Here is a 27712-nt window from a genome sequence, read left to right on the forward strand (position 1 = left end):
TTAAAGGTGTGCGCCACCATCCCTGGCTTAGCTGTTTTTATGTGAGGCAAGAATCAGGCTTTTCTAACACAGACATTTAAACACTGTATTGAAAAGACAGCATTATTTTAGCTAGCTAATTTTCATTTACTCACTTCTCTTGAGCAGGTGGCCTAGAGGACAGGATCCAAAAGACAGACATAGCGAAAGCATTGCTCTTGTCCTTTGCACAAAAGTGGTAAGACTGCTTTTCTAATGGGGGCAGATACTGAAACAGCATCCAGGATTCAGAGACAAAGAGAGGCCCTTGGAGGCGGTGTGCTTTTTGCGGAGAGTGGTTTTCTGAGCCAGGCCATCGTTTGCAGGATTGTTGTCTCCGCTGTGCAGCAGGCTGAGGCAGGAGGATAGCAAAGTTAAGTCCTGCTTGAGCGACAGATGAGTTTAAAGCAGCCAGGATAACTTGTTCACACCCTCTTACAAAACGAAATCACAAAAAAACAGATAGGGATATAGGTCAGAGGTAGGAGGCTCGCCTAGGGTATGTCCGGCATGTTCATAACCTCAGGTTCAGAGCCCCAGGACTGCAAAAATAAGCAAATGAATGTGTGTTTTTACCGTTTCTTATTTTCATTGCTTTGTTTCAGGTGAAGTTTTAAAGAGAGCTAATGGATTTAAGTCATTAATTTGTGATTCAGTGTATTTCCTGTGAATGTGACAATGAAGTGACACCAGTTAGCTGTACTATCTTGGAGTGTACAAGGCCCAGCGCACAGTGAGCAAATGCACTGTTCAGACCAGATTATTCAAATATTGGTCGGTAGAATAAGGGGAGTCAGAGCAGATCTGCCCATGTTGGTGGGTGATGGCTTAGGATTTCAGAGTCATAAGAGTTGAGTCCTTAGGGGAAATGATTAGCTTCTGATTTTTATGGTAGTACTTTAGAAAAAAAAAATGAATAAGAACTCATGTTATAAACTTACACTGAGGCTTAGGAAAGAACCCATCTCAAATAAATTTTGTTTTGTTTTGTTTTTTGAAACAGGGTTTTTCTGTGTAGCCTTGATTGGCCTGGACTCACTTTGTAGACCAGGCTGGCCTCAAACTCACAGAGGTCTGCCCGCCTCTGCCTCCTGAGTGCTGGGATCAAAGGCGTGAGCCACCACGCCCAGCTAAGTAATCTTGACGACAGGTGCTGTGATTATGATTTCACACCAGGGTTACATATTTGCATGCATAGGTCGCTTAGACCCTCAGCTCTCGGAGAATGGGGTCCAGAGCTTTATCATGTCTGTTTCTAGCCTAGAGCACTATTAGAACATAACCCAGGTTTCCTTCATACCGTCTACAGATGCCCACATCAGCGTTCACTTGGGAATTTGTCAATTTAGATGACTGGATGACACATTACAGATTTCCCGAGTGAGAAACATGGGCAGTCCACACCCACTGTAGATATGTACATGGTAACATTGGCAAATCAAGATGGACATCAAGGGCCCTGGCCTTTTTTCGAAGCATGTTTGGTGGCATGCTCGTTCCCTAGAGTATGGGTTTTGGGGGACATTATCCAAGGGTAGGGGTCCTCTAAATACACAGGCAAATGAAGTATAATAACGATGAGCCCCTGTTTCAGACGATGTGACTTGAATCAGCTGTGTGATTTTTTTTTTAAAGATCCTTATTTTTTTATATCTGTGTATGTGTGTATGTATGCATACATGTATGTGGGTGCTCAGAGAGGTCAGAAGGTTGCGTCAAGTCTCCAGGAACTAACCTTATAGGAGGCTGTGAACCACCTAATGTGGGTGGTGGGAACTGAACTCTGGCCCTCCGTAAGATGAGCAAACAATCTTAATGGCTGAGCCCTTTCTCCAGCCCTAATCGATACAATATTAAGAGATAATGTACAGAGAAGGTTTTGCAGTGTGGTCGGAATATAGTAAACTCTTTTTTAAAAAAAATTAAAAAAAGCATTTTATTATGTATACAATGTTCTGTTTGTATGTACATCTGCAGGGCAGAAGAGGGTACCAGATCTCATAGATGGTTGTGAGCCACCATGTGGTTGCTGGGAAATGAACTCAGGACCTTTGGAAGAGCAGTCAGTGCTCTTAACCTCTGATCCATCTCTCCAGCCCTATAGTAAACTCTTAATAAATGCTGGGCCTTTTTCTCTTCAATAGTACATTTCTGGGAAAATGAGGAACACTTAAAAGTAAAAAAAAAAAAAAAAAAATGAGGACGGGATTATGGGTCAATTGGAGTTTAGCACATGAACTTGATTGAGTCAGTCTGGCAGGAGGCTGTGTGCGGTTCAGTTCATCTGGGGCCACTCCTGCTCTTCCTTGTTTTTGGTTCCTGCTCTTCCTTGTTTTTGGTTGTCATCTGAGTGTACTAACGTGTTGGTGGTCAGCCTCAACCATACATGTAGAGTAGTGCTGGTGTGAGGGGACCCACTGCGCTTATCCTGCTGGCTGGCGCGGGCACATGGGTGTTCATGGTGGGCTTGGTGCAAGAGTTGTGGGGAGCAGTGAGAACGAGGAACCTGACAACGCTTTTCAAGCCTCTGCTTGGGTCTCGTTCCATGGCCAGAGTGAGGTAGACTAAGATGTCAGGCAAGGAAGGAGTCGCCTCTTGCTGAACAGAGTTGGGAAGAGCAGGTAGCCATGTTTGTGATCCTGCAGACTTCTCACTGTCCACTCGGCTTAGGCTGGACCACACGCATGCTCCTCCTTTAAGCTTCCTGACAGCCAGTGTGCACAGGCTGGTTTCAAAAAGGAGAAAGCTGATGACCAGGGAAGCAACGAGACTTGCATACATTAAAGTCAAAATAGCGGCCCCCAGTGACAGAAAAGCCTTGGAAGTGCCATCTTTTGTTGCTTAGATAATCAGCCGAGGAGGACTCCTGAGGATGATGGGGCATGCTTTAGCAAGAATTTGGTTTAAGAGGAGAAACAGCAATGAGCCGTACCTTCCCAATTACATATGAGAAACCCTAGGCCACACACTGGTCTGGTATAGAAGAAGAAAACTGTGCTCTCTTTCACAAGCTTGCAGAGGCTTACAGGAAGTGTGTTTTTGTTTGCTAGGTCACCTGAGCCACCCGGGCCTCCCTGCGTCTTGGACATGACTGAGCTTCTTCAGTGGGCCAGGCATCACTGGCATCGGCTGATGAATGGTAGAACCCAGGATGAAGATGAGCGGCCATACAACTATTCTTCACTGCTTGCCTGTGGGGGCAAGTCCTCCCAGACGCCCAAACCGGCAGGCAAGCACCGCATTGTTATTCCTCACCTTCAGTGCTTCAAAGACGAGTACGAGAGGTTTTCTGGAACCTACGTGAATAACCGAATACGGACAACCAAGTACACACTACTGAATTTTGTGCCAAGAAACTTATTTGAACAGTTTCACAGGTACTGTGGTACTTTTAGAGAAAGTGAAATCTCAGAATGTTCTTCGTTCTTCTACTTGATACTCCCATTAACCTCTCATTTTTCATAGTCCCATGTGCTACATAAGCTTAATGCATATAATCATCTCAGGCAATTTAGATTCAAGTCCAGGCTGGAGTGAGCATGCCTTAGGGTCACACATTTCTTTACAGCTGGAAGGATATCTTCTGTTGGTGAAAGATGCTATCATCCTTGTGTTAGCAGATAGAAAACCCGTCTGTGGCTCTGTCAGTGCCACACTGGCCATAAGCAGCAGAGTGGATGCCATAGCCTTGGGCCTTCTCCCTCTTGCTTAGTGTCCTTTCTATTAAACCACGTTGCATTTTAATAGCAGATATTTTTTTTTTTTTACTTGACAAAAGAAAAAAGAAAAGGACTCTTAAGCAAGTGTAATAAGGTGTTATTATTACGTGAAAGGGGGATGTCATTCGGCTTGGCAGACATTTCTCAAAGCTTATTTGAGATCTTAGTGAAGAAAATGCAGGCGTAACCTGCTACTGGCCTCACGGATTCTGTGGGTTATGCAAATGTGTGTATCAACAGTGGAAGGGCACAGTTGCTTTGCCCTTTACCATAAAGTGCAATCAACCAGAGTGGAGGCCTCCAAGAGAAATCATACTACTAGTGGAACAATAGAAGGGGCAATAGAAGGGGATGTGACACTCAATTTAATTATGGAGGGTGGCATGTCCTCCTCCCAGGAATGGGCAAAGCGTATTTCATGTGGAGGAAGGATTGTTCGTGAAAGTACAGAGACCTCAGCATAGAAGACTCCTGAAGCCTGGGACGTTTTCTCTCTGGTGATACCTAGTGTCATTGTTGGTAGAGCAGTAGGAAATAATGTCAGACAGACAGTCTAACTCACCAGAGGAGTATTGCTGTCAGAACAGAGAATGGAGACTCAATACAGCAGGTATGGTTCTGAAGAGGAGAAGGACACATCTGTGCCTGCGTGGAGGCAGTGGGGTGAGCTGATGGAAGGACTTAGAAACAGTGAAGAAAACTGAGCATTTAGGGAGCTGCTGCATATATCCCGCTGAGCTGTCAGGGAAATCCATGCTTATGACATGGGAATGAAGGGAAGGACAGTCAATTACAGATGTTACAAACCAGCTTTGGGAAAATAGCCGGAAGAGAGGAGCCTTCGATGTACATGTTGGGTGTGATGACTACAAAACTTACCAGGGTCAAAAAGGGAAGCCAGGACCAAAAAAGCAGCCGAGCTGGTGGAGTGAGGCCAGAGAGTCTCAAGATTTATACTTCATAGGTTCAGTGTACATTTCCTGAACGGTGGCTGTGTTTAAATGCTGGTGTCAGTTTATGCTGTGTGGGATTGATAACCTTCAGGGCTGTAGGTGTTTATGTTTGTTAATTCTAAAACTTAATGGTGTTCTCATGAGCTATGGACTTGAATGTGATCCATGGAGAAGTAATTTCAGCCACAGACAAAAACAGTTAAGAAAGAAAATTTCAGAACAAAATGAATTGGAGGTGACAGAGGAGACATTTGGGCAGATTTTTATTTTAAGGAGTTTCATGGTTGAGGGACAAAGGAAAATTCCTGATAACTATGCAGATCTGAGGTTTCTTGTTGGTGCTTTTTTAATTTGAATATATAAAATAGTGAAGTTTTGGAAGAATTTCCTGAGTACTGTTGTTATGAATAATGTGAAAACCAAATGAAACAAAACCCAGAAAGACTCAAAGAGATAAAAGCCCAAGAAGCCCTGATCATTTGAGCCTTGTTTTAATGTATTGACTCAGAATCTGTTTTCCTTTTTAACTTTTAAAGACAAAACAGTACTTCTTTTTTAACCATGTGTTACATAACTCAGGACCATCCCATTTGAAATTTTCACTGTGGCATGCTTAATGAAAAAAATCTTACATTTATTAAAATTATGATCCAAGCTAAATATCCTCAATAGATACAATACTTCATAACTGTTTGAGTTTTGCTAATTCCCTGTTCTGTGACGTGTAAAATCAGCTAGTATCTACTTATCTGAAAAGTACATAAAACAAGCAAACAAACAAAGCAAAACAAAAAACCCAGTGTATTGCCACTTTTATTTCGGCTCTTGTGTATTTTTTTTAAAAACGTTTTTGTCCATGCTTGGCTTGCAGGGCTGCCAATTTATATTTCCTGTTCCTTGTGGTCCTGAACTGGGTGCCTTTGGTAGAAGCCTTCCAAAAGGAAATCACTATGCTGCCTCTGGTGGTGGTCCTAACCATTATTGCAATTAAAGATGGCTTGGAAGACTACCGGAAATACAAAATCGACAAGCAGATCAACAATCTAATAACCAAAGTTTACAGTAGGTAAGTGGGATGGGTGTGTCCCTAAGGAATCAACTGTATCATTTATCGTTTATAAGCATGTTAGTCCTTCTACCCTCAGCTATGATCAGGACCCATTTTGTGCTGCTGTTGTTATCCTTTCTGTTTCTGTTTTGCTGGTTTCCTCTCCTGGTACCAGGGATTGAACTTAGGACTTCATAATCTTTTACATATCTATATAATATATGTATACATGTATAATATATGTGTGTGTGTGTGTGTGTGTGTATAAAATAACTGAGCTATATCCCCAGTTATTATTACTGATTTTAATTAACTTCTTTTTTTGGTAATAATTAATTATTTTTTTTTTATTACTTACAGTTTATTCACTTTGTATCCCACCTGTAGCCCCCCTTCCTCGTCCCTTCCCAATCTCACCCTCATTCCTTCTTCTCCACCCATGCCCCTCCCTCAGTCCACTGATAGGGGAGGTCCCCTCCCCTTTCTTCTGATCTAGTATATCAGGTTTCATCAGGATTGTCCGAATAGTCTTCCTCTGTGGTCTGGTAAGGCTGCTCCCCCCTAAGGTGATCAAAGAGCCAGCCACTGAGTTCATGTCAGAGACAGCCCCTGTTCCCATTAAATCCTCAGTGAATTTAATTGAAGTCATAGAGGGGAATCAAAAGCAACCGTCAATGAGGAACTTGACAAAAACAAAACAAAACAAAACAAAAAACCAAACTTCTGACTCACTCACAGAGGAACTGAAAGGGTTTGAACTGGATTGAGAACTGGGTTCAGTACCCCTCTAATGTCAGCAAGATAGTTGTCAGCCTAGGTGTGAGAACCAGGATGAGGATCAAGAGCAGGAAAAACAACTTGAACAGACACAAAAAGCTGGATGGAATATGAGAAGTCAAGAGTAATCTGTGTAGAAAAGGGTTGTGAAAACCAAAGAAGTCTTTTTGGGCGTAGAACCGGAGGCATCCTACTGCAGCAATGCTTGAGGGAGGCCACTCCAGGAGAGGGCTCATGCAGGAGCCTGTCTGCTCGGTCGCATGCTTTCATTGGCAGTATGCAAAGAGAAAGTCCGTGTGTCCAAGAGTGAACTCAGGTAAGGTGAGTTTTGAACAGGGATGCTCATGATTCACAGCTCCTGGGTGCTTCTTTCTAAATGTAAGTTAGTATGTAGTAAACAGCCTGGCCCAGAGCAGCTTGTCCTCAATCTTAGGAGAATCAAAGATAAAAACTTGTTTGAAAGATGTGGCAGTCAAGCTAAAGCCTGCAGGACAGTGAATTCTGTTCATAAGTTAGACTTCTTCGCTAGCTCTCTCAATAGAAGTCAAAACATCTATTGAGTAAACAAGGGAAATAATTCGTTTTTCATCATTGTAAGCTGATGTCAGATTAACTTGAATAGTGAAAAAAAAATAGTTCTAATTTTTATGCTGTTTATGAAGGAGTCTCCCCTTCCCCAAACACACACACAGAAAACCCTGTTACATGCTACCAGATACTGAAATAGTTTTAGAGTAAATGTCTCTGCTTTGTAGCTGAAAGCCACTGAGAATGTGTGCACCAATTCCAATCCCTTGAGTACTTAGGGAGAGAGAGGTAACACACTAGACCAAACTGACATTTGGACACTAGCTAGAAGAAATCAAAGATCGCAATGATCACCTAGTGACAGAATCCAGATTTTGACACTTTTGAGGTTGCCCAGGTGATACCAAGCTCAGCAGAAGGGAAGGACACTGCACATGTGTATTTGTGTGTAATACGTATGTGCGTCTGCATTTTGCATACAGTCTTGTAAATGTAAATTCTCGTTGACCTTCACCACTAGGATTACAGTCCATAATGTGTCTTTAATTTCTGTATTTTTCTAAAAAGTTATCATCTTGATTTCTTTTTCTTTCTTACTTACTAGCTCTGTAGCCCTGGGCAGATTTCTAATGCTCAGCTAGCTAATGTCCAGTTTATTTCATCATGAATATAATGATAAAAACAGAAAGCACCATGATGAGTGTATTTTAAGAGCTAAGTAAAGGTTAGCCACCAGCACTATGATGGCAGGTTAATGGCGGTTAGCAAGAGGGTTTCTTGGCGCATAGGCAAGCCATTTAATTAGCATGTAAGACTTTAACTGCTCAGTGGGAGACCTGGTAGAGCCTTTTCTCTGGGATCCTTTTAGATGATTCGCATATTCATTCAGTGATAAAATGCACTATTCTGGCCAGTTAATATCCATTTTATCACCTCATGACTGCATTTCATCAGAGACTGGGTAACTTGAAATCTTTTTATCTCTATTCCAGGTACTTTATTTTTGCTCAGAGCTATGAAAGAAATAATGTTTATTGTAGAGTCTCCCCCAAATTGTCCTTGGAACAATAAAGATGAGAAGAAATAAAAATAGGCTATGAAGCCACACAGTGTTGATTTACATATGCTAATTTAAATCTCATGGAATATTGAAAAGATTATGGAAGAAAAATATTTCCCAGAAAATTCAGGGCGAATTAAGCATGGGGCTTTTAAATGTAGCAAATGTCTTGACATTTCCATGCAAAAAAAAAATTGTTTCATATTCATAATATCTGGCTTGTCACAAAGTGGTTTCTATGGATAAATATCATAAACACAACAAACGGTGCTAAGAAATTGAACATTGGGACTTGGGGAGTGGCATGCATGCAGAGGGAGGAGGGAGGGTGGGATTGAGAGGGGAGGAGGGAGGGGCTTATGGAGGGATGCAGAATGAATAAAGTGTAATTGATGAAAAATTAATAATAAAAAAAATTGAACATTGAAACTCTGTAATACTCCAATTAAGTTGGAATGAACTAATACAGAAGACATGGCTTTCTTTCCATTGTCTTTAAGAGAGGAGCTGTGCATAAAGTTTTCATGACACAAGAGACATCCTCAGACCCAGTTATTAAACAAATGGGTATTTTCTGTGTGATTGAAATGGTCAGTCTTTACTTAGAGATTGGCCAGGTTTGTGTTACTATAATAAAATGCCTAATAGAATCTTCTTTACAAATAAAAGTTCTTTTGACTTACAAATTGGGTAGTGCCTGTCCATTGTCTGCTCTCCTCATTGCTTTTGGTGATGCAGCCTGTCCCATCAGACTCACATGGCAGAGGAAATGGCTCACCTTATGACAGCTAGGAAGAAAGGAGACAAAGGGCACACCCCCAAATGACATACCTTCTTTTCACGAGGACTCAGCTGTTTTTTTTCTTTCAACTATTAAAAAATTATATATTTATTCATTTTACATCCTCATTGCACCCCCCTCCTCTCCTACCCAGTCCTCCTCATGTGCCCTTCCCCCTTTTCCCCCTTCCCTTCTCCTCAGAGAAGGGGTATGCTCCCCCACCTACCCACATAAGTCAACTGCAGGGCTAGGTGCATCCTCTACCACTGAGTACAGACAAGGCAGCCCAGTTAGGGGGACTGGATGTAAGGGGAAGCATCAGAATCAGAGGGCCCCTGCTCCAGTTGATGGGGGACCCACATGAAGACCAAGCTACACATCTGCTACGTATGTGTAGCGGGCCTAGGACCAGCCATACACGCTCTTTGGTTGGTGGTTCAGTCTCTGTGAGCACCCATGGGCCCAGGTTAGTTGACTCTGTAGGTTTTGTGGAGTCCTTGACTCCTCCAGCTCCCTCAGTCATTTCCCCAACTCTTCCATAGGACTCCCTTAGCTCTGCTGATGTTTGGCTCTGAGTCTTTCCATCAGTTGTTGGGTGAAGCTTCTCAGAGGAGTTTTGCTAGGCTCCTGTCTGCAAGTAAAGTAGCTTCAGGGATTGGTTCTTTCCCATGGGATGGGTCTCAAGTTGGGGCAGTCTTTGGTTGGCCATTCCCTCAAATTTTGCTCCATCTTTGTCCCTGCATATCTTGTAGGCAGGACAACTTTTGAGTCAGAGGCTTTGGGGGTCGGTTGGTGTCCTTATCCCTTTACTGGGAGTCCTGCTTGGCTTTAGGAAGTAGCCAATTCAGGCTCCAAATCCCCTGCTGCTAGGAGTCTCAGCTAGGGTGACCCCCTTAGACTTCAACTTACTCCTCCATTCTTCTTTTCAAGAGATTTCATGTTATCACCCTTCTGGAAGGCTATCAGACCTCCTGTTGAGCAAATGACATAGGTGTGCTGGTTCTTATTAAATAGGGTCCCTTTGTAGATTCAGACTGGTGTTACTCCCACTTTGAAATTTTCTCCTCCTTTGTTTTTTTTTTCTTTACTTTTTTAAATTAATTACACTTTATTCACTTTGTATCCCCCCATAAGCCCCTCCATCCTCCCCTCCCATTCCCACCCTCCCTTCCTCTTCTTCACGAATGCCCCTCCTCAAGTCCACTGATAGGGGAGGTCCTTCTCACCTTCCTTCTGATCTTAGTTTATCAGATCTCAGGTGTGGCTGCATTGTCATCTTCTGTGGCCTGGTAAGGCTGCTCTCCCCTCAGGGGGAGGTGATCAAAGAGCAGGCCAATCAGATTATGTCAGAGGCAGTCCCTGTTCCCATTACTGTGTAACCCACTTGGACACTAAACTGCCATGGGCTACATCTGTGCATGGGTTCTAGGTTGTCTACATGCCTGGTACTTGAGTATGAGTCTCTGGGAAGACCCCTGTGTTCAACTCCTTTGGTTTTTATGACATCATTTCTTTTTGAATATTCTTGCACTTTCCTGTCTTCTTAAAGTCTTTTTTCCGTAAGGACTCTTGTATCATTCTTTGGCTGTTGCTAATTGCCTTTTATGTACCAAGGGCTTCCACATCTGCGTCTTCACTCACATCTGGATAAGAATTTTACACTTGCATTATACATCAGCTACCCAATTGACATAAAAGCTTCTTAAAGTGAATTTGCTCCCTCACCTCAGATGTAACTAGTTGCTTTCAAAATCGGGGACATGGTGAAGGGTATCATCTGTCATCCCATGATGCAAATTAGGAACCATTCTGTCATCCTGGATGTGCCTTACATGCAACAAGTCAGGAAATGGCTTTCTCTGGTACCTAAATATGTCTTCATTTAATCTTTTATTCATCTTTCCGGCTACCACCCTAATTCTGAGCCTTCTTACCTCTCTTTTGAGTTATTTCAGTAACTTTCCGTTGGTCTTTTGTCTATTCCACCACTAAACTAGGCTGCTGCTCAGTAGTTTGTTACTCTGCTCTAAAAACGTTCAGGGACACACCTTTGTTGGTGAACTTCTATGACTCCCCTTTTCTGTAGAATAAATTCCTCTTTTCTAGATATGTGTGGCATTTGGGACTGAGCTTTCAAAGTATAACCTCTACCTTTTTTTTTTTTTAATTTTCTCTTACTTCTCTCCAGAAAAAATTCAGTAGTATGCATAGACAGTAGAGAGAATTTTAGAAAAACAAAATAAATGATTTGCCTTTCTCTAAAGTTAGATTTGATGTTGTGCGGTAGGCACTTGTAAAGTTACAGACTTATTTACATTTCCTTAGCCCTTCCAACTAAGCATTTCTTTACGAAGCGGATGGAGCTTGGATGACAGAAGCTATCCAAGTAATCTAGGGCAGCATTTCCATTTAATCTGATGAATTAATGACTTTTAATATATCATACAGCTTAAGTAACTCCCAGGATTCTTGGGAGTGGATACAAATTCTATCTCCATCAACCCAACAGAAAATAAATAGCTTTGCAACATATCGATTTGCTTACTTATTTTTGAGATCCTTGCCTCCTAAATGCTGGGGTTGCAAGTGTGTGCCACCGTGCCCAGTGTGCATGCATATAAACTGTAACTAAAAAGGTATAGTACAATAAAGTATTAGAAAAAGTACGGAATGGGAAATAATATTTTTTAAAGGGAAGAAATTTACAGTTCTTCATGCAGAGGTCAGCAGCTGCAAAGTCAGGAGTAAACTCACCTGCCAGTGTTGGGAAGAGGGTAGGAGTGCCCAGGAGACTCACCGAGATGCCCAAGTCCCATGTTGCAGCACCAGCTTTTAGCTAATGCCTGTTCTCCTGTGAACTTTAACTAGTCTTTAGATGCTGAACACCATGTAAAAGTGGTATAGTCGCTAAATGTGTTTCTTTAGGAAATGATAGCAGGAAGAAAAGTCTGTACAAATTTTGTAGATGTTTTTTTTTTCCCCAAATATTCCTGACTTGCAGTTGCTGGAATCGTCAGATACAGAGCCTGTGGATGTGGAAGGCTGCTTGTATCTCTATTGAGTAAGAATTAGAGGTGGTAATGTGGTAGAAAAAAAATTTAATGTTGTGTGTGGGTACTGCCTTTCATTAGGTTTTCCTTAACTAGCCAGTGTAGGCGTGTGCCACAGGGCTCTCTGAGATCAGATGTGTCTTGTAACACCTTCAGGTCCTTGAACCTAGTCACAGAATCACGGGGAAGAACCGTTCTACATGTGAATGTGTTCATGTAATGTTAATTGTAGTTCTGTCCTAGAGCTGCAGTCAAGCAGCATAAGGGCTCAAAACCCAACAGTTAGGTCGAAAGATCTGAAAGAATATGTTTTTGTTTGTTTTGGTTTTTGGAGACAAAACAGGGTTTCTCTGTGTAGTCTTGGCTGTCCTGGACTCGCTTTGTAGATCAGGCTGGCCTCGAACTCAGAGATCTGCCTGCCTTTACCTCTCAGAGTGCTGGAATTCCAAGGCATGTGCCGCCATGCCTGGCGAAAGATTATGTTTAAGTGACTTAATAGATAAATTTTCCAAATAAAGCCTTTGTGAAACCGTTTTTGCCAGTTCGTAAACTACACACTAAGATTTTAAGAAGTAGTTATGTTTCGTCTTACTGCTTTTTTCTAAATCTTTTTTTTTTCACCCCTGTTCATATTTAGGAAAGAAAAAAAGTACGTTGACTGTTGCTGGAAGAACGTCAGCGTGGGAGACTTCATTCGCCTCTCCTGCAACGAGATCATCCCTGCAGACCTGGTCTTGCTCTTTTCCACGGACCCGGATGGAATCTGCCACATTGAGACTTCTGGCCTCGATGGAGAGAGCAATCTCAAGCAGAGGCAGGTGGTGCGCGGATACGCAGAGCAGGTAAAGCGTGTCTTCGCAGCTGGAGGGCTATGGGCAGTCCTTCTTCCTCAGGAAAGCTCTGGGCTCGATTTCACAAGGCAAAGAGATTTTTAATTTAAAGTTTTACCGCTGATAAAATAGAATTGCAGAAGGCTTAACCCGTTTTCAGATTGTCAGTGGACGTGTATTGTGTTTTATAAATAGGATAAACGTGACTCTGTAGCTATCACACTCTGTCCTGCAACCAGATTTTTAGGGTCTGCATTAGAGGAACACAGCAGGGTTCATTTGCAATAGAAGTAATCACCGGCCGATTTCATTTTTTACTCTTAGGGTCTTATATTTTTTTGTTTTCATCATTGTTCCTAAGATGTCTAATTACCTATATTCCAAAGCGCTTAAAAAACTTTTATGGTTTCTCATGCCACAGACTTCTAGGCTGTTTGTCTTATTGTGATAAGGGAAATTGGACTCATATCTCTGAGTAAATAAATCCTTACGCTGCCACGGGTTGCTTTGTGTGTTTTACTCATGAAGTAATGATCTTGTGAAAGTTATTCAAATACATCATGCCTGAGTTTCCTCATAATAACAAGTGATATCTCTCTCTTAGCATTGTGGTTTGACTTGTGAAAAACCATGTTTATAGTTAAGTATCACGTTCCTTTCTCTAGATCTGGAAACACTGGAGATAAAAGATTTTAAAATTTAATGGTCATTTTTTTTTTAACCTGAAGTATTAATAAGTTGGAATTTCTTCATCTTGTATGCATAAAAACTGTTTTCTCCTCCTAGCATTTCATCTCATATTGGGCCCCTTTTTCCATCCATGGATCTTCATGCAGATTGCGCCATGGGTCAGCCTCTGAGGTCGATAACTTTGTTACTTTTCTGAGCAGCCTCATTCCTATGGTTTTGACAACACCTTGCACAAGTTAGCATTGTGCTTCAGCACAGAATGCTGGTTAGCTGCTGTCAGTCAGCTGAGAGGCAAGGCTTTGGTTTCAGCTCCACAGGAGTGCAGTCGCTCCCTTTGTAATGTACAGCTTGTTTTGAGAACGTGAGGGCAAACTATTTGGTCCTCTGTGTGTCCTCAGCTGTTCTTTGGATTGTGAAAAAAGAAATCATTTAATATAGTTCAAGTCCATAATGAAATACATCAAATAACTCAATAGGGATTACTGGCAAATCAAATCATATTATCATATAATTCAAGTTTTCTGTATTTGCTATCGTGATATAAAAATATTATTCAAATAGCTACACTCAAACTCTCTCCTCACACCTCTCTGAGAAGATGTTCTGTAGCTCAGACTAGCCTGAACTTCACTACAAGTAGCTCCTCCTGGCTGTAAACTCACAGCACTCCTCCTGCCTCAGCCTCCTACGTGCTGGAGTTACAGGCACGAGCCGCCATGCCTGAGCTCGTGACTTGTTCTTACTGAAGCCACGGCTTAGAGTGGTTTGAAAGGTGTTTTGCCTACATCTCCTCTGGTTTCAGAACAGAATTATAAAAGTATCTGTTTGCTCCACCAGAGGACTTTGTGATATGCTGATGTCCTGCAGATTTGGGCATTTTATTCATAAACTTTGGTTGAGATTGAATGCTTTTGTATTCCAGATATTTCCACGTGCTCCGAATCTGGCAAACCATTAGATTATAGGCAACATAAAAAAAAATATCTTCCAGGCCTTAACTGAGACTAATGCTTGTTCCTTGAGTGGAAGCTCTGATGCAGAGCCCTGAGTACATTTCAACATGTAACTTGCATCATGTCATTAATTTGAAACATGCTATAACCAAAACCTACTCCTGTTTCTGTGGATGCCGTATTAGAACTAGAAAGTCATTCTGATCTCTGTTAAGATCTCTCTTCATCATAGGAGAGTCACAGCACACACTCTGAGCCAAAGTAAACAAACAAAAAACAGATAAAACATATATATGCATATATATGTGCATAGATCTATGCCTTAGTTACTGCATGTATTAAGAACTGAGCAAAAATGATACAATGTTTACATACTAAGATTTAATCTAAAATTCTTTTTCTTTTGTGATTTTTGGCAAAATATTTTTAGGACTCTGAAGTTGATCCTGAGAAGTTTTCCAGCAGGATAGAATGTGAAAGTCCAAACAATGACCTCAGCAGATTCCGAGGCTTCCTGTGAGTGAGGCGTAACTTACCCTTGTGGGCATAAAAGACATTGAGCTTGGTTCAGTGATGTTTTTGTATATTCGTATCCGGTGTAAATCATTAGAGCCTGCAAGTTTGGCCTTATTCTAAGACCCTGGTGACTTGATAGTCACAGAAAGAAAGACAGCGAGACCTTTTACTATTTTAAAGCTTAGGCTTCGCTGGGCGGACTCTCAACTAGCTCATCTAAATTAACCCGACCATGTAGCCCCACCCCAGAGCATTTAATGGTCTTCTAGGCCTCCCAGGCCCGTAGTCACTTCTGTCTCCTCCTGTGTCTCTGGTGAAAACATCCTTCTTTTTCTTCTTCCCAGAGTCTGCCCGGAAATCCCGCCTTCCACTTCCTGCCCTATTGGCTGTCACATCTCAGCCAATCAGCAGTGAGATTAAACAGGTTAAACAGGTAAAGCAGATTAAATAGACTAGGGTTAGAGGACAGTGTGACCTCTTCTTTAGGATTTACAAACCAGGAGGCCAGTAATGGGTCACAGTAATGAATCGGCATCAGATCTGTTAGCATTTAGCTCACTGCTGGTTCAGCAATTAACAATCGAATATACAGAGACACATCTTAATACAATGTGAATCAAGGTCACCTCCGCAGGCCGTCTATAATTTGGTAATAATTTACCTAAGTAATTTAATAAATGTTCATCTCCATGTATCATAAAATATTCTAAACAATAAAACCATCTAAAAATATTCCTAGAATTGTTTCCTATAGTGTAAGAATATCTTCTGGGACTATATCGCTTAGGCTGGCCTTGGACTTACTGTGCAGTCCAGACTTGCCGTGAATTTGTTGTTCTTCTTTCTCGGCTTCTTGAGGTTACAGATAAGCATCAACATGCCCATCTTCATGAGCTCTGTGTGAAGCTTGGTAGATGTTAAAGCTTGGGAGGAAGTTTTTGTACAGGCATAAATGATAGGCTTGGGTGGTCTGTTCCCATCTTGGGAAGTGGAGTAGCAGGTGTGCGGTTCTGGTTGGAAAGAGTCACTGACTCGGAAGCCTGTCTCAGAGTGTGGGAAGCCCCGACGGTACTCAGTCTCAACACTTGGAGCACCATCCTCAACCTTTCGCAAAGACACCTATAATGTGGGGTCTTTCTCCATCTCAAACATGGCTTCTGATACTTAGATATTTTATGACTCTGAGCCAACTTAGACTCTTTAATTTTATTTTTCAAAGGAAAAAGTTAGCCATAATTCTTAGACAGGAAGAGAAAATTTCCCACCTAATTTCCTGCTTTTAGAGATCAAAGTTATCCCGATCCCATTACCTGGTCATTTAAAACATACCAAGATATTTTAGGAAAAACTGTTTCTCATGACCTCATGATGAAAAGTGTGGCTTCTAGGGAGGAGAACTGACCCTAATGATCACCATGTTTTCACTGTCCCCATATAAGGATTTTGCAGCAAATGCTGTTACATCAGTAAGAACTGGCTGATGCACACCTGTACATGCCACTTGTAAACATGATTTCTTTGACTTAACTGCCTTATCTACAAAACCAGAGGGCTTCAAACCCATGGCTGTGGAGGCTGCAACAGGAGGATTGCCACAGGTTCAAAGCCAGCCTAGGTTTGATAATGAGTGTATGGCCAGCTTGGGTTAAAAATCCAACTCCCAGCCCAACTTCCAACGTAAAAGGAGTATGCTTGGGGAGGCGAGTTAGGTTGCTCAGGGATGTCTCTTGAGGTGATATTACATTGCACAGAAGTTTAGGTCTCTGGTGGAGTAAAGTCTATAAAACTGGGAGTAAAGTGGGCAATCTGTTTTCCTCTTTCTTTACAATATGAAACTTCGGTAGGGTTCCTTTTGTAAACTTTATTTTCCTTGCAGTGCTAGATAGTCAGGATTCTAGGTTTATTGAAAAATTTTGCTTGTGTAAGAAACAACAGCAGCTTATAGGTTAATGATTATTGCTTTGAAAACCATCAAAATTTAATGATAAAACTGAGATGACATTTTCACAAATGGGTGAAAGGTTAATTTTTGCTCATTTTTTTGTAACTATTTCACTTACTTTGCTCCTTGCTCTTGTTGCTATCATAGTTTAGTCAAGTTATTACTTTGATAATTTTGCAACAGGTTATGTCACAAATTTCCAAATGTGTGAACATGGAAAGAAAAGTATGATGAGCAGTCAGGTTCTCCCCAGCCTTGTCATTTCACAGTGGTGGTAATTTTGTGCCATCTTCCTTACTTCCTGCCCCGACCCTGTGACACATAACATCACCATATACTCAGAGCAGGTAAGGACATTATAAAAAACATGAAGCCATTATCATACTCGAGAAGAAGCAAAACCAGTTCTTAACCTCATCTACGATCAGGAATTTGTTCATATTATTCTAGCTGATGAAAAAAAAAGTGTTTTCTGACAATTGTCATATTCAAAACAGGACCAAAGTAAGTTCTATACTTTACATTTAGCTAATCAATTCTTAATTTTCATATCCCAAGAAATTCCAGTTTGAGTAGATTGTTTTTTTTATTTATTTTTATTTTTTATGTTGAGCCTTGCCTTCTGCTTTCATTCTCCTATAGTATTCTCTGAGTGAACCAGGCCATTTTTTTTGCTGGAAACACTTACCACATTTGCCTTTGGCCAACTGTCTCTTTCCCCCAGTGAGGCTGACCTTGTTTCTCTAGCTCTTTTATTTTGTCTTTCAGAAACTGTTGAATGAGTCAGATTCTGTCTCTAAAAATAGCAGGATGTACATATATATACAAACTATTGCTTATGACTCTAGAGGTATCACAGCACCCTAGAAGCCACAGACTTGAGGTTACAATTCGTTGGTAATGGATCTGGGACCCTCACCTCCTTTCCAGTAGGCTAGGAGACCTGTCCTCTGTCCCATTATCATATTGGTGGTGTTGGTCTTCACCTTTGGTTATACAGTTTCCCATCAGTCTTCCATCTAATGGCTTAAAAAGTCACCAATGTCAGTGGCCAGCAGGACTCTTAATTTTAGCCAAATCAAAAATACCACTTTTCTAAATCAAGACTGTCTCCTCGTCAACTATTACCTTCTCTAAATACAGTGTGTTAGAGCAATGCAGGATATTTAGAGTGTTTTGGAATTCTTGTGGAAATGGAATGTGACTGACAAGAAGTGATGGGGATTTGCAATTTGTCCTATTTGTTCTTGCTTTCTCCTACTCACCGCAAAAGCAAAGGGCCCTTCCCATGAGCTGTCAAACTTCCCACACAGGGTATAGAGCTTTCCAGGATCAAGACTCTTTATTTTTGCCTTTTGAAAATAAATCTCCATGATGTCTTTTCTTACAGGGAACATTCCAACAAAGAACGTGTGGGCCTCAGCAAGGACAATTTATTGCTCAGAGGGTGCACCATTAGGAACACAGAGGCTGTTGTGGGCATTGTGGTTTATGCAGGTTCGTTCCGTTCCTACCTTCACAATGATCTCCTCTGTGCCTCCTATGTGGTAACATTTTTCATTCCCTCAACATGGAGTCCACAGAAGGTAAATTGTGTCTTGATGAACTTAACCACAGACCCCAGTTTTCCTAAATAGACCACAGGAACAGATTAGACGGACAAAATGTTATGCAGCCATGGTTGATGAAATGTTGAGGCAGGGAGAGTTTTCAACAGGCGTGCTTGCTGCCTGCTTCTACGCCGTCCGTTCTCAGACACAGTGTGCTTTCTATGCAGGTCATGAAACCAAAGCGATGCTGAACAACAGTGGGCCACGGTATAAGCGCAGTAAACTCGAGAGAAGGGCAAATACAGATGTCCTCTGGTGTGTCCTGCTTCTGGTCGTAATGTGTTTAACTGGTGCACTGGGTGGGTAAAATTCAATTGTCCATTAATATCTTGTCAGTATCATCTTATACTATTTCTTTCCAAAATAACATCCATGATTGGTTTTGGTAAGGGGTTTTTATTTGTCAAAATTTCAGGCATGTTTTCCTTCAGCTTGACAAACGCTGTTGTTGGGTGTATCCACTCACACTCTGCCACAGTACTGAAGGGACCTGGGAGGAGGTTTAGAGGGAGAGTCAGAGACAAGAGGCTGAGCAGCCCTTTGAGTTTGAGCTCATTTTAAAGGAAAAACAATGTTGAAAGCAAACTCTCTCACCCGTTTTAGAGGGTGTAGCTCTCTATTTGCATACTCTCTCTGTAGCATCCTTTTTGCTGTCTGTACTTTTTAAAGGTCACGGAATATGGCTGAGCAGGTATGAAAACATGCTCTTTTTTAACATCCCTGAGCCGGATGGACGTGTCACATCACCTGTGTTGACAGGGTTCTATGTGTTCTGGACTATGGTCATCTTGTTGCAGGTAATTTCTGCCAGGCTAGCAGAAGATAGCTCGTTATCTAGCTATATTCTCCTTATTTCGCTGACGTTAATGTTTTTAAATTGTTCGCACTTTACTAGGTCTTGATTCCCATTTCTCTCTATGTGTCCATCGAAATTGTGAAGCTTGGACAGATCTATTTTATTCAGAGTGATGTAGAGTTCTACAATGAGAAGATGGATTCTACTATTCAGTGCCGTGCTCTGAACATCACTGAGGATCTTGGGCAGATTCAATACCTCTTTTCTGATAAGACAGGAACCCTCACTGAAAATAAGATGGTATTTCGAAGGTGTAGTGTAGCAGGATTTGACTACTGCCATGAAGAAAACGGTGAGTGGGAATTCTACAAAAACTACCTGTAACTTTTTTCCCAACTACTTAAATCCCTAATAATTCTTCCAAGAAAATTACGGGTCTAAGCATTGAATAATTAACTCAGCCCAATGCTGTATTCTTATTCCTTTGGAACAGTGGTTCTTAACCTATGGGTCGTGACCCCTTGGAGGAGGTCAAATGACCCTTTCACACTTGTCACCTAAGAGCATCAGAAAACACAGATATTTGCATTACGATCCATAACAGTAGCAAAACTGCAGTCATGAATTAGCACCAAAAATAATGCTATGGTTGGGGGTCACCACAACACGAGGGAACTATATTAAAGGGACACAGCATCAGGAAGGTTAAGGACCACTTCTTTAGAAGTTAGTAGACAATGAGTGACACGTTACTTTGTGATACAGACACTGGATGCTGAAGGGATACTGAATGGTGCAGTAATGTGGATACAGGTGTACGCACAGGTCAGAGGTGTGGGGGTAGATGGATTTGGGATAAGGCCCAATTCTTCCTGGAATGTACGTGGAGATATAATATTGTCACTGAAATAAAGCTATTAACAGTATCTGGATTTCTATGGCCAGTGTTTCAGGATTTTCTAGCAAACAAATTGCCCAGGAGAGAATTCTGGAAAGAAAACTGCTGCGTGGAAATAACCCCTTTACACATTCAAATGACTTAAACACACGTGGCAATACTATTATGTGTCTTAAAACCTGCCATCTTGGAAGTGTGACCCTTGTTATGGCATCACCAGTGGCTCCAGCAGCACCTGGGCTTTATTAGAAATTATGGAGCTGCAATTAAAATCTCACTTCGACAGAATCCTCACATGATTAGCTTGCATATCAAAATTAAAAAGCCACATTTTTTTTTAATTTGGTTTTTCGAGAAAAGGTTTTTCTTGGTAATAACCCTGCCTGTCCTGGACTCACTATAGACCAGGCTGGCCTTGAACTCACAGGGATCGCCTGCCTCTGCCTCCCCTGTGCTGGGATAAAAAGCATGTACGATCACAGTTGGCCAAAAAGCCACTTATTTAAAAAAAAAAAAAAAGAAAAGAAAAGAAAAGAAAAAAGTCATTCTTATTTTCAGAGAGAGCGAGACTATTGAAATATGTCATTTGAGAAATAAACTTTCCACATTAGGATAATTATAGATTGCAGAACAGCTGCAAAGACATTACAGAGGGTTCGGTGTGTCCTCATATCATTTCCCCTGTTAATGGGAGTCATGACATGGCTTTGGTAACTGATAAACTGGTATTGATACATCATCATCACCTGAAATCTATGTACCGAGAGTATCCTTCATTTTCTCTTATGTCTTTCGCGGTCCCAGAATGGCACCTGGAATGCCAATAACCACTATCATGGAGGTTTCTATACACCTGACAGTTTCTCCATACTTTCCTTTTTTGGATGAACAGATCAGTTTTGACAGGCACTGTTCTGGGATTGGGTGGACTATCCCTTAATTTGGGATTGCCTGGCAAATGCCTTTGTGACAGTTTGTAAATGTGTTCATCCATGGAGGCAATGGGGAGCGTGAGGACTATGCAGTCAAGTTTCTTAAGCCCGAATCGCCCTCCTGCCATCTGCAGAGTATGTGTGTTTCAGCGGACAATCTCTTTGAGCCTCAGGGAGAGAAAAAGAAGGAGATTAGAGCATCTACTTCATTGAGATGATCTGTGTAAATACCCACAGAGCATGGCACAGAGGAAGTCCTTATATATACAGTTGTTATTATTGCTATTTTTATTTATTGTTTTTGAAAAGAAGAGCCAGCTCATGAGCCAGAGTGGGAGACAGATGTATAGTTATAAAAATAGCATGTTAATTATAACATTAAGGTTGATATTCTTAGGACTAGGAGATGGCCCATTTGGTAAAGTGTCTACAATGCATGCATGAGGGCCTGAGTTCAGATTTCTATCATCCACATAAAAACAAAAAAAACATGTGATGATATTCATCTTTAAAGTCACTGCTAGGAGGGACAAAGATGGGCTTTCCTAGACCCTTAGAGCTCATTGGCCAACAAAGCTATCCATGTCAATCAGGTTCAGTGAGATACACTATCTCAAAAATTATAGTGGCTTCCTCTGGCCTCCACTAATGAACGGACACATGCATGTACCCTCGTGTATTTATGATTATTCATATGCACACACTTAGATGAATGTGCATGAATACGCATACACCTACGTACATACACTTGGAAATACTCCTTCCAAGTTTGTTTTGCCTTTTAGGCAGCCAGATAGTTTTGGAGATGAATTTTGCACTGATGTAATTTGGCATATTAAAGGAGGGATATCAGACATTCTTGTATGCATGAAACGTATGGAGAATTAGTTCAGAGCAGAGGTTTGTTATCAGTGATGTGCGGATGATGGGGTTGGAGGAAGGTTGGCTCTGCTGTTTACAAGTAGGTGAAAACATGGGATGCCAGGGATGTCTGAGAAATTAGTTTGTTGTGAGTGGTGTGAAGGAAGACAGCCCTTTGAACGGTTTATGTTTGGCCTTGTGTCAGTCTTATGGAGAGCACATTATAAGTTGTGACAACCTAATTTTCCTACAGTCTCAGACCTACTTCTTTCAGATATCAAACCAATGCCCTCAATGAGTTTTGGAATATTTGAAAAGGAAATTGCAAAAGAAGATACTAGAGATTAAATAAGAAGATGAAATAAGAAGGATAATTATGGTTGTGAGCCTAGCCTTTAACGGCTGAGCCATCGGGTTGATGCCCCAGGTCCCGCCTCTGAGAAAAAGGTATCGGACGGGTCTGATGCTCTTTGGGTGGATGACACCTAAATGAACATCTGTACAAAGTCCCAATTTATTTCTAATATCAGAGATCAGACCTCTACTCTTGCCTGATGCGTCTAAAACAAAAAGGGGGAACTGTAGAGAGCTGCGGAATGCTATGCCTTAAAGATGGAGCTGGTTTCCGCCTTCCACCTTCCCGATGGTGAGTGCTCTCTGTCACGAACAACTCCACATCTGGCTAAGGCTGAGGATCTGGCTTGCTTCCATGTATGTGGACCTATCTGCATTGCCCCCGTGGCACGCCTGGGTTGGCTACTCAGAGGCTATTTAAGCTGTGGGCTGGCTTTCCCCGGGGTCCGAGGATTGTTCAATGTTCCTGAATAAACTGCATTGAAAAAAAAAAAAAAAAGGATAAATTGTCTAATTCAGGACCTACCTTTAGAAACAGAGAGCAATAACAGACTCTGTTTCCTCCATGAGTCCAAAAACGGGAGTTCCTGGCCCATTCTGAGACATTCACAAAACTAAAGCTAAAGCTACTCTGTGAGAAGAATTAAATGGTGATAAATCCTTTTCATCATTTCACTACATTTTGCTTATTGATGTGACATGAACTTTGGCTTTACACAGCTAACTTCGATACAGTTTTCTCTGGGCCTTGAAATTTAGCTTCAGTGGCTCTGTTTTCTGGATCATGCTGTAATTTTTTTGACCTATATGTTTGTAGAACTTCCTACAATATGAGTACAGTTTGAGTCATTCTGTCTGCTGCATTCCATTATCAAATTTCTGCTTATTGAGCAAGTTTGTCCTACACTAGTAGCTGAGCTATTATTAATATGACTTGATGTCATATTAATTACACAACTGTGTGATCCTAATTTGCCAAGTGATGGCTCAGAGGAATTACATGAACCCATTTATGTGGGGTTTGAGGTATTTTTGTTGTTGTTTTTTTTTAAAATGATGTCTCATTACCATTAAATTCCTTGAGCTATTCAAAGTTTTATCAGTCTCAGCACTAGTCTCTCAATGGATTGGGTTATTCTTTGTTGAGGTGAGCAGCAGCTACACAGGAATACATTGACAAGAATCCTTGATGTCTGCCTGCTGAATGCCAGTAGCCATTGCCAAAAGTTCTGTAGGGAACCTATCCATAAACATTAAAAAACAAATAAAACAAAACAACCAACCAACCAAACAAAAAACAACTATTGAACCTCTGATAGCTGTTTAGAGCTAAGGAACCATGATGTAGGGATATTAGTTTTAGAGTGTCGGCTTCAGAAGCAGGGAGACTAAATTTAAATCCCAGTTCTATCTCCAGTCAGCTGTTTAACCATGATTCAAATATTTAGTCTTTCTGTTCAGTTCCTCAGCTGCCAAGAAGAAGAACAATAGTTCCTGCTACATGAAATTATTTTGAGGATGAAAATGTGTGTATGTGTAAATAAATATATGACTCTTGATGAAAACAAAAACCCTAGGAACTGAAAGTACCCTACCCACAGCTTTCCTTTAATACTAGAGATATTTCATTTATATATATATTCATCCATTAGTCATTTACCAAAAACTTATTTAAAATTTAAAAAAAAAAAACAAACATGGGCTCATAGACATTTGACAGGGAGATTGACATGCATATGGTGAAACACTAGCTTTAGGTCACAGAATGCTGGCTCTAGCATCCTACAAATCTGGTCTTAAGACTAATCTAGTTTTTTTGTTTGTTTGTTTTTGTCTTTTTTTTTTGTGTGTGTGTGTGTGATGACAAATTAATAATATGTTTTTCTTTACTTATAAAATGGGGGTGTTAAAATTTCCCACTCAGAAATGTCACAACGATTCAATGAAGCAAAGGTCTGGTGTATGGTATCATTCAGCGTAGGCAAACTGTAAATGTCTAATGAATAGTCTGGATGGGAGCTGATGTGTTCATCTACATTAGAGGTCTTCAGAAAGAGCAAGTATTTATTGAAACTCACCTAATTCATGCCTATAATCTTAGCACTTTGGAAGTGAAGTTAAGAAGGTCAGGAGTTCAAGGTCATTTTCGTCTGCATGCTGAATATCTTGGGCTTTATGAGACTCTGTGTCAACAAACAACAGAAAAAAAAAAGAACAAGCTACTCTGTGTCAATGAACAACAGAAAAAAAAGAACAAGCTTGATTCTTAGCTTTTTCAATCCTATAAAAATATGACAAAGCTAATTCAATAAATAAAACATGAAAACCCTTTATGAAACAGTTTCTCCCAATCTGTATCTTATTCAGTACCTCTTAGGTTAAATAGACACAACCACTAACACAAGCATGTTCTCATTGTCTGTCTCTCCAACACAGGTTTTAATGATAAGTAAGAATATATAAGGCAGCTACTCTTCCAGGATTTCTCTGGGAGAAAGTCATCACAAATGCCTAAGTAGATGAGTAGTGATCAGGACTTGGCAGACAGTTAGAATAAAGTGATATGGCATTTGATGGTTGGATGGCTACTTTGAACTATATGGCTTTTAAAGTGGGACATTCAAGTCTAGAACTGAATGACAACATCTTGATGTGCATGGGCAAAGAATTTCCAGTCCAAGGGAGCAGCTACTCCACAGGCCCTCATTTGCATTAGCTTTTAGGACATTCACTCGAGCTACCATTTGAGACATGGATCTCAGAGGGGCAAAGAGACTAGTTTTGAGGCGTTGCACTAGTTCACATGAACGATGATGGTAGTTTGACTGAGGTAATGGAAATAAGGAGACGCCTGGGAACTCAGGGTATATCTGATGTACAATTTGTGCTCACCTGTGCTGGTGAGCCTCTGGGTGTGCGGAGGAGATGAAGGATCAGGTGCAGTACTGTTGCGCGGAGGTGAGGAAGTCCAGAGGGAAGGTTGAGGAGGAAGAAGTGGCTCAACTCTAACCATATGGAACGTTAAGGTTACTGTTATTTGTTTACTTATGTATTCCTCAGGTATTTCTTGAGTACCTGTGAGTTACCACATTGGACTCTACATAATGCTCAGAACATATTAAAGAAACATGAGTTTCTCTGACCGTTTTGAGGTGTATGTTTTATGGGGTGATATTATAAAAATAAAAAGGTTTATAGTGTGTAGCACTGGCAAAAAATAAGACCAATGGTAAACAATAGGGATCTGCCCAAGAAATCTTCATTGATAGAGAGGGTAGACTTGGGGGAGGACAAGGGGTGAGGAGATCTGAGCCCTCCCACTGCCCATCTTCTAGAAGAGTGTTCTGGATAACCAGCCACAAGTATCTTGTGGAGATTCCAGTGAGAGGTCAGAGTTGAAGATACGGGTGGTTTTAGTTAGGGTTACTATTGCTGTGATGTAACACCATGACCAAAGAAACTCGGGGAGGAAAGGGTTTATTCAGCTTCCACTTCCACTGCACAGTTCATTTTCAAAGGAAGGCAGGGCAGGAACTCAATCAGAGCAGAAACCTAGAGGCAGGAGCTGATGCAGAGGCCATGGAGGAGTGCTGTCTATTGGCTGGCTCAGCCTTCTTTCTGACAGAATCCAAGACCACCAGCCCAGGGATGGCACCATCCATAATGAGCTGGGCCCTCTCCTGTCACTTACCAATTAAGAAAATGCCCTCCATGCTTGCCTGCAGCCCTGTCTTATAGAGTCATTTTTCTCAGCTGAGGTTTCTTTCTCTCTGATGACTCCAGCTTGTGTCAAGCTGACATAAAACTAGCCAGTACACAGGTTTATAGGCTGTGCGTAAAGACATTTTGTTTCAAAGATCAGGCCATAATGAGAACACCCAAGAGAGGCGTGTGGATGGGATTAGTTGGTCTGGAAGCTTCGCAGAAGCTGAGGGATGAGAAGAAACATAACTGGAGACTGGATAGATCCTAGTGTGAGAGTACTTGACTGCCTGCTTAAGGCTCCAAGGTCAATAACCAGCACAACAAAAAAGACAGTAAACTGTACCTGGGGGCTGGGAGGATAGCTTAGTCTGCAAAACGCTTGCCTTGCAAGCGTGAGGACTTGAGTTTAATCCCCACAACCCAGATGACGAAAACTAGCCATGGTGGTGCCAATTTATAATCCCAGCCTGAGGAGGTGGAGACAGGCAGATTCTGGAGCTTGCTGGCCAAGCATCAACACCCAGGGATCTCTGGGCTTCACATACATGGACATGCATATGTATCCCTACACACCCTCATATGTAGGAGGGTACATACAATAAACATGTACGAAAGACAGGAAAACGGTGAGTGCCATCAATGAAGAAGATGAAACAGGTTAGGATGATTTCAGAAGCCCTAAAGGATTATTTCCGGAAGAAGTTGAGTATTGTTAAGGGTTCATATGCGATAAGGACATATTTGTCTATCTACCTACCTACCTATCTATCTATCTATCTATCTATCTATCTATCTATCTATCTATCTTTATGTATCTATAGATCTATATCTATCTGTATCTTTGTCTACAAAAATATATAGATATAGCTAGATAGCTGTGAGATCACTGGGCTTGGCAAGATGGCGCTTATAGGTGACCTCCAGAGATCACTGGAGAGTTAGGCCAGAAAGTCGTAAAATTTGTTAAAGAGAGACTGGTGTACTGAAATTCAAATGTGAAGAGGAAGGGTTTGAGGACCCAGAGGGCAGGATCCAAACCACAAGTGGAGGGCTTCAAATTTAAAATGAGGAAAGCTAAGTTCTGCATCACAGTAGGGTGGTAGATAGTGTGTGGATAGAGGTGCAGACAAGGCTAGACCCAGAGATGGAAAAGGAAGGGTCTTCCTAATCCATTGTGTCTTCTTTCCTCAATAAGGATAGAGTAAGTTTACTGGCGATGGATTCCCATGGGGGGAGTTTGGAGGCCAGGACAGAAAGGAGATGGTGTAAATAGCCCTGGAGCTACCTTCTATATTCAGCTTGCAAGGTCTTCTCAGATGGTGACCTGGTGTGAATTTTATCCCGCAGCCAAGCGGCTTGAGTCCTATCAGGAAGCTGTCTGTGAAGAGGAGGAATGCACAGATGCTCTGAGCGGCTCCCTCAGCAACATGGCAAAACCCAGAGCCCACGGCTGCAGGACAGTTCACAGTGGGCCTTCGGGAAAGCCCTCAGCTCTTCTCTCTGGGAGCAAACCTGCCGTAGGAAATGAAGAAGGACCCGGCGAAGTGCCTCATTCCAGACAGGCTGCATTCAGTAGCCCCATGGTAAGTGGGAAGACATCCCCTCGCCCTGGACAGAACAACCCCCTGTTTAGTAGCCCAAACTACACTGCTCTTCTCTGTCTACAAAACAGGTGGCATTGTTACAGTTCA

The 27712-nt window shown here is 41.5% G+C and overlaps 1 protein-coding gene across 3 annotated transcripts in view; it reads left to right on the plus strand.

The window, feature by feature from the left end:
- Atp10d (ATPase phospholipid transporting 10D (putative)) overlaps positions 1–27712 on the plus strand; it is an 87147-nt gene that overhangs the window by 23375 nt on the left and 36060 nt on the right. For all 3 annotated transcript variants that reach the window (XM_060380729.1, XM_021654650.2, XM_021654649.2), the window contains 9 exons: positions 3069–3395; positions 5562–5756; positions 12572–12776; positions 14838–14923; positions 18256–18362; positions 18643–18774; positions 19145–19272; positions 19371–19623; positions 27369–27604. In XM_060380729.1, the coding sequence (XP_060236712.1) occupies positions 3106–3395; positions 5562–5756; positions 12572–12776; positions 14838–14923; positions 18256–18362; positions 18643–18774; positions 19145–19272; positions 19371–19623; positions 27369–27604 (1632 nt within the window). In that variant the 5' untranslated portion in view covers positions 3069–3105. The remainder of the gene's footprint in view (positions 1–3068; positions 3396–5561; positions 5757–12571; positions 12777–14837; positions 14924–18255; positions 18363–18642; positions 18775–19144; positions 19273–19370; positions 19624–27368; positions 27605–27712) is intronic.

Source organism: Meriones unguiculatus, chromosome 3 (genome assembly GCF_030254825.1).
Source record: "Meriones unguiculatus strain TT.TT164.6M chromosome 3, Bangor_MerUng_6.1, whole genome shotgun sequence".
Classification (NCBI taxonomy): Eukaryota; Metazoa; Chordata; class Mammalia; order Rodentia; family Muridae; genus Meriones; species Meriones unguiculatus.